Source organism: Argopecten irradians, chromosome 6, assembly GCF_041381155.1.
Source record: "Argopecten irradians isolate NY chromosome 6, Ai_NY, whole genome shotgun sequence".
NCBI lineage: Eukaryota > Metazoa > Mollusca > Bivalvia > Pectinida > Pectinidae > Argopecten > Argopecten irradians.
Window position 1 is genome coordinate 45,715,099 of NC_091139.1, and position 8,161 is coordinate 45,723,259.

Below are 8,161 nucleotides of genomic sequence, written 5' to 3' on the forward strand. Positions count from 1 at the left end.
TTGGTTGTATGACTATAAAACGTCACAGAAATTTAGACTGATTATAAGGTGATTATATATTGAATGAAGTATTCCAATTTGAAGGAGTTTTATTTCAACATTGAATATTATCATCAATGTGGGGAGGTTTGGTTATGTCAACAATATATGGTCGTTACACCGTAATTGACTCATCAAGGTAAGAAAGCCACATTATAACACATTGCGTTTAACATGAAAATTATTCATACAATAGTCTTTTCTTTCAGCTCACTCGATAGTCATCTGTTTAACTCCCTTATCCTTTATCTCCGTTCCGTTTTCGAGACACTGTAATTCATTTTCACATTTGTTTTAACATGACATTTCAACAGGACTGATTTCCCCTCCTCAAACCCAGTGTTTTAATTCTCATTTGAATCCCCTATCTATAATTAAGTTGATAATATTCATCAACGTAATTCATTTAACTAAACTTTTCCATATGTGAAGAGCTTTAGTCCTCCTCACTTCTCTACTAGCTACATTGCCTTACTTGGACATTTCTTGAAGGGGCAGAAGTCGTAGTCTTCTTCGCGTCCAAAACAAAACCTGGCGTCGACGGTTATATCCGTATCTTTGTCAACACATTGGCGGACTCTGTGTCGTCTGCTGTTTCCGCACGTGGCAGAGCACGTACCCCAATCCGACCAATCAGACCATCCGATGGTGTGAGCTGCCAAAAGAAACGATGTCTCGTTATAATATTAATACGGATAGAAATAACATTATCGTCGTGTTTGGTTCTATATCTTGTGTCTCTTTTGTGTAATTTGTGGTAAACTAGACTGTAATGTTGTTATAGCTTTATATGAAACATGTTTATTATTATTTGGCTATAACCAACGATTAACATAGATTCAAATCATTTTTTTTCCAAATGATTTTGCGTTTGCAAATAACCATGTTCTGGCCACGTTGGTTAATGAAAGTTCAAATTAAAGTGTGTTGCCAACGGAAATACTAGAGTCTAGCTTCCAATAATTCACTATTTTACCATAAACAGTTATCGAATTCGGTAGATGAAGCTATCCTAATTTCAGAAAATCATCGTGTGATTACGTTACCTTTAACGTCACAGTTCGTGCCCGTCCACCCGTCCGGACAGAGACATAGGTACGTCCGCTCTCCGTGGATAGTCTGAGTGTCAAGACAACGTCCGCTATTTTGGCAGGGGAAATTTCCACATGGACCCACAGCTTTCTTTAAAAGCAAATATTAACATGTGAAAGGGATTTGCGACTATTGGTTTTGTACAGACTCAAAACGAAACATAACATTGTTCTGATTCGGCCAGGACTTTAAAAGTCTACATCAGTCAGCAACGACAAAACTGCAAAAACATTTCACAGACGTTAGGACATGAAATGATTTAGAGCACAAATGAATAAAAGAAAAACATTCAAAGAATTCTTGGAACTAATCATTTCTAGAGCGGTAAAATAACTTGGTAGAAAACTGAGATGAAATAACTGCAAGTAATAATGATAACCATATACCAAAGAAAAAGAGACAGGCCTACATATACTACAGCTTTCTACAGATATAATAATATGGAGGACAAACACAGAGTGCAAAAGGATCAGCCACACCAACACCGGAAAAAGATAAAGACAAAACCTCACTCCGATTGATTACTTACTCCAACTTTTCCTGTAGTTTACTGGGGGTAAAACAACTATATAATGTGTCTGAAATTGGTAACGAAGATGACGGTAAATTACGCTACAATGGTATCACTGCAAAGCCAAAAGCCGTGCAATATGATTCTAATTGACTGATATTCAATTTTATGATGAAAATAGATGGGGTCGCTAAAACAACCAACCACATTGGTAACAGGAAACTGATATACCGTATAGACGGCGATTTTCGTGGTTCAAAATTTTACGATTTACACTTAAAACTAAAAAAAAATAGCGAACAAAAATTTAGCAATTTGGTTTGGGTTTGATTTGCCCAAAGCGTTTCATGAGAAAATCATAAAAAAGTGAATTTAGAATATGTCTTTTATGATATGAAAACTAATATACATGTCGTGGAACTTTTGAGTCATATTGTCCATATATTTTTATACAAATATGCTTTTTTTAAAGACAATGAAGGAATGTAATTGAAATGAATAATCTTTGTGTTTATACTTGTTGTAGTTATCTGTATAAACATTATCTCATTTTAAGTATGAGCAGCCAAATACGTAACATGCTAAACAAAAATAGTCAGTTCCATACAATATTATGTGACAACTAAAAAAGAATGTGCAGGTCGGATGAGGTTATATAAGTTTAAAATATTTTCCATGAATGCCATAAACTGTTTGTTTCTATTAGTTTGTTTGTTTTTGCTGATAGCTCTGTCAACAGCAAATTAATTATTGAAATTATTGACAATAAGTAAAGCTGTCTTGACTATTTCCCTATAAGTATTAAACATTGCTATTCAATGTTAAAATTGTCATGATTTGTCTTAAAATTGAAATATACCATGCATTGAAAGCATTTTGTGTAATAGCATATTATCAATAGCTGCACAAATACCTTAATATTAGACTTCCTGGTTTTTTTTTTACATCTTTGATACAGTTATGAATGTTAAAAACACTGAAGAAAACAGCAAAACTCATATTTTCACATAAAAACTCGGTTATTAACTGTTATTTCACGAAATAAACATTAAAGTCTAATAAAAAATCCTGTGAAAATATTCGCTCGCTCCAATCTATTCCGCTTTCAAAATATTTTTAGAATTTAAAAAAAATCGCTCTGTATAATATAGTTATAGAGGAAAGTTATAAAAGGTACTGTAAATTGACCACGTAGCCATGGAATTCCTGCGTTAAAACGCACTATCCGAATGATGTTAGGGGTCTTGTGAAATAACAAAAAGTTGTAAAATATGATGTTCTCAGTCGGATTGGTCTCCATAGAAACAGATTTGGCAGGATTAGAGGTAGGAAGTTTTCGAAACACCAGCAGTAGTCCATTTTGGACGCCAGCTAGGTAGTCTGGCTTTAGTAATAAATTTAGCAAACGTTGGCAGTGCTGTGATGAGCTAGGTACCCCTGAGTCAACCATTGTCCTAGCGGCACGTGCAGCCGTCTCGTGCGATATCCACATAAATAAAAGGCCGTGACAGACCAGAAATCAGAGACTAAGACTAGGACAGACAGATAAACACAGAGACAAGAGAAGACTTGCTTTACCTTATAAATAACCCTTGGAGTACAAAGTTAGTCATCCTTGTTACCGTGGCCAGGATTCGAGACGATCCCGGAGAGGACAACCTAAGGTGAGCGAATTTCTTCTCACTGGTTTAGTACCTGAAGTATCTGGATATTTCATTACTAGTAGTACTATCATAGTATTGAGGTTAGACAGTCAGGTAGGCTGTTTAGAACATTAGACATCGGGTACTAGCTAAGTTATAGAATATATAGGACACGAATAAGGGTGGGAAGATGTCCAATTCTTAGAAACAATAGGCTAAGGTTATCGACAACTAAAAAGGGTATTATCTTAACAGAAACGGTTAAGAAAATGAGAACGGTCATAGTTAAATCCTTTACCGCTGTCCAGCAAACAGTTAGGATAAATAATAGTACGAACTGAATGAAGTATAAACAAAAGAGTATTACAACTGACAGATAATTATTGTAATGAGAGGCATATCAGACCAAATTATTGGTCAAAGCCTTAACCAGCTAAAGAAGCTAAGGCTATATAAGGACGGTCTACAAAGGCGATGAGAAGACTAATGTTAATATTTACTAATTTGAATTTTAACTTTTGTATGTTTTCAAGTGAGAGTATGGCTAATGGTTTAGAAAGAGCACCAAAAAGTCTTTAGTATCCCAAATTAAGAATCAATTAACAAAGACAAAGACAAAAGGTAGACTAAACAAAGAACCTCCCCAGAATATAGACATCCTCAATTAGGTCCAAGATATATATTGTATTTATACTCCTAATGGTCTAAAAAAAATGGTCTAAAAGGCCCAGCAGCAATATCAAAAACCTTAACATCTAAGGCCAATCCTATAAAGACATCAAACCAATACAATTCTGGTTCAAAATAACTAAATACAGATCGTGGGCATCAGTAGGCAAGTCATCCCACAAACATCACACAGATAACACAGATGAATTAGAGGAAATATTGGGACAGACAAACATTTGGCCAGTTCATACTTAAACTCTTCCATAAGGAACAAGACAGAGACAATATCAAATCTGTGTCAGTAACCCGAGGGCGTCATCTCTATCGGGAATGGTGAGTGAGGAAACTAAGGTAGTCACTTCTCAGTGGCGACAAAGGACACATACAACACCATATGTTTGAGACTTATGAAGGAAGTGAGTTGTAACTGTAAATCCTATGGTAGTCTCAGGCACATCCTCAAAGTAAAGTGACTTATGAAGGAACTGAGTTGTAACTGTAAATCCTATGGTAGTCTCAGACACATCCTCAAAGTAAAGTGACTTATGAAGGAACTGAGTTGTAACTGTAAACCCTATGGTAGTCTCAGGCACATCCTCAAAGTAAAGTGACTTATGAAGGAACTGAGTTGTAACTGTAAATCCTATGGTAGTCTCAGGCACATCCTCAAAGTAAAGTGACTTATGAAGGAACTGAGTTGTAACTGTAAATGCTATGGTAGTCTCAGACACATCCTCAAAGTAAAGTGACTTATGAAGGAACTGAGTTGTAACTGTAAACCTATGGTAGTCTCAGGCACATCCTCAAAGTAAAGTGACTTATGAAGGAACTGAGTTGTAACTGTAAACTATGGTAGTCTCAGGCACATCCTCAAAGTAAAGTGACTTATGAAGGAACTGAGTTGTAACTGTAAACCCTATGGTAGTCTCAGGCACATCCTCAAAGTAAAGTGACTTATGAAGGAACTGAGTTGTAACTGTAAACCCTATGGTAGTCTCAGGACATCCTCAAAGTAAAGTGACTTATGAAGGAACTGAGTTGTAACTGTAAATCCTATGGTAGTCTCAGGCACATCCTCAAAGTAAAGTCTGGTGTTACAAGATTGTGTGTAAATAATAAAAGTAACAAGAAAAATATGTGTACAAGGAGAAAATTAGCCCGTGAGTTTATAACAGAGAAAAAACTGAGATAATAACAAAATGCAACTGTTGTAGAATATAATGGAACTAAGTGAAAAGTTCTAGAAGGTACATTATTCCGACAACAAAATAGTTAAATGCCCCCGTGGTCTTGTAAAATAACAAAATGTTGTAAAATATTGTAGTCTCAGACAGAATGGTCCAGATAAATACGTCAGGATGGAAGTTTCCAGAACACATGCATTAATCAAACCCAAATATGGTATGAATGAACTCCCTTCCGTGTTAGGTCACTTTATTGTACTCTCCTTTTTGGGTAATGAAGCTTATTTTAAACGGAAAACAAACTCGAATTAGTTTGTCATGAAATTACAAATTTTTAATTCAGTTAATGAATCAATGTTTTGCAATATATTATGCTTTATTTAATTTTAGCATTTCCTCCAAATCTATGGACATGACCAAGCCCAATCCTCTCCTGAATCCTAAGTTCATTGTATGTAGAGAAAGTCGCGAAGTTTGTTCTTTGATAACTTGACTCTCCATCAAGTCCTCTGTTAATCAGATTATTCTTCATCTGGTGTGGATATTTTTTTTCAAATGATTAAAACGTTAAAATAAGGCTAGCACTAAAATGTAAAGAATACGGTACTACTAGTAGTAGTTAATACAAAATGACGAAGTTAAAAAATAGGGGCAATTATTAAGTAATTGGTACTGACATAGTGAGTATTACATCACAAAGTAGACCTCTAATTACAGGGTATGGAGTAGCAATAAAACAACGGAACATATATATACATCTATATTGTATCGATCTGTAGTTCACACGTGATTCTCGTCATTAATTAATCGTACCGCGGCCATCTTACCGTGCGAGCAGTCTGTTTGCGTGCGGTGTCAATATGGTAACGAAGGCGTCTAATTGGTCAATCGATAATGCTACGGGGCTACCACAAGGCAAGGAACGGGCTGCAGGCAATTGCAGCACATTGTAACATTAATTGCAGCAGGGAAACATTTTTCTTTGAAGCAAACGAAGGCGTTTGTGAGTTAATAACACCCCGTTACATCATGTGACTGACATGTCAAGAAACAGGTATTGCAAAAGTTACTCTACTGCATACCTGATAGAATACTTTTATATTTTTTTAATGAAATCATATACTATACACTGTACACTTTTGATAGACTCCGTCGTCATGATATTAAGAATATATCTAACTACTAATATATTTTCCTAAATGAGCCGAAATATAAAAAATATATTAACTAGAATAGTCAATTGCCCTATTAGGAAAACAATAAGTTGTAAAAATTACGTCCTGGGTGCTTTGACAATTCTAGACAATGAAACAGCCATAATATAATGTTTTTAAATACATTGTACTATCATTTATCTCTTGGTGCCAAAATTGTGTTTAGTGTTTCCTAGACCTTACTTTGACCTTGATGACCCTGATTGGCATGTCAGAGAATTTCACCGATTAACCCCTGTTATCATCTTAACATACTGATGGCTGGATAAGATGTCCTCGTCAACTGTTTCATCTTTACAATATAAATGATGTCTAACTTCTGCTCCAATTAGAACATTCCGTGATTTGAGTATTTTTATTATGTTTTTCGTCCGTTTTTCCGACAGTTGTGCTATTTACAATAATATATATGACCTGGCCCACTATAGTATACATCTATATGACCCATATAGTCACTTTATCATTTACACCTAGGATTGACCTTACAGACAGATAAGGCCATACATGACAGCACCAACATTATATTTGAAACATTGTGACAAGTAGACATGCCTCAAACTGTTAAACACTAATTTGACTTGAACACGGCGGGACTTGTGATATACAAGTTCAATATCGAGAATTCCAATCACAATTTTTGAAGTGCGGTGCATTATCTATACCAAAAACGTCAACAATTTAAAAGCGACCAAAAGTAACTTGTATCAATTAAAGAAATTGGTCAACATGTCAAGCCTAACGTATATTTACGTTTCGACTTTCCATTTATTCTTCAAAAAGCATGTTGGCAGTACGAACAAAATCAAGATAACAGAATTCCTATCATGAAAACTCTACACAATATAGTATATTTTTTGGCAAGAATGCTTTTATATTTTAAAAGTTTTGTTTGTTTGTTTGTTAACTAGGTATTAAATTGAGATTTAAAAAAAAATTGATTGCTTGCAAAGACAGTATCAATGTTGGAAAAGTTCAACTTAATTCTGTTTACTTACGGAATCCAAAGAGAATGCATTCCGAAGGTGATATTCAGCTGTGGGCGTGCTGGTGTCCTTCAAATCTTGGGGGTACTCGATTTGTGAGGCATCGTTCAGCTGACACGATCGAAGACTGGCATCGAAGTTAAACGACTGACATCTGATGTTAAGGAAGCACTCCATGGCACAATGGGTCACTTGGAACTTGGTGCTGAACTCTTTGATGACATGGTTCTCCAACACCTTCCCGGGGAAGGACAATTCGTTATTCCGGGTAAATCTTGCCTTAATGACGCCATATTGTTCGGTAGTGGACACCGTTCCCGACACAATGGATGCCAGGAGACATAGCAGTAAAGATCTCGGTATCATTTAATCGGGTGTTCTCCTTGTTCTAAGTCAAATTTTCTTACGACCGTACAAGATGGTGTCTTTTCTCTATCTACCTGTACCGCCCGAAGTTGGCCGAGATCAAGGTATAGCCCACTAAATAATTAATTTAATTATCTACCTGTGTATAGGTGTTGTTCAGGTAGCACCGATTTGATATTGCGCAGGTAAAAGTCAGAAGTAAGAATTACAATCGAAGATTGTTAAATAAATGATGAGTTTCTTATCCAGTCCGAGTAGTAATGAGGCACAAGGGGGCACAGGTAGTCAGGGATATTGGACGGGAAGGTTGGTTCGGAAGCTATGATGGTGGATATCGAGAGATCAGGGGGGAAATAAGGGACGAAGATCAAACATAAGTTGGATTCTGATTAAAAACACAATAACATATAATAAAACCAAGCCTACTAAATGTTACGATTGATGACCTAAGTACTATGAC

General features: G+C 35.8%; 1 protein-coding gene across 2 annotated transcripts in view; it reads right to left on the reverse strand.

Moving 5' to 3' along the window:
- LOC138326054 (SCO-spondin-like) overlaps positions 1-7,758 on the reverse strand; it is a 34,482-nt gene extending 26,724 nt beyond the window's left edge. For both annotated transcript variants that reach the window (XM_069272171.1, XM_069272172.1), the window contains exons 1-3: positions 7,348-7,758; positions 1,086-1,221; positions 515-694 (exon numbers count right to left, since the gene is read on the reverse strand). In XM_069272171.1, coding sequence (XP_069128272.1) covers positions 515-694; positions 1,086-1,221; positions 7,348-7,701 — 670 coding nt within the window. In that variant the 5' untranslated portion in view covers positions 7,702-7,758. The remainder of the gene's footprint in view (positions 1-514; positions 695-1,085; positions 1,222-7,347) is intronic.
- Between the last annotated feature and the right edge of the window lie 403 nt (positions 7,759-8,161).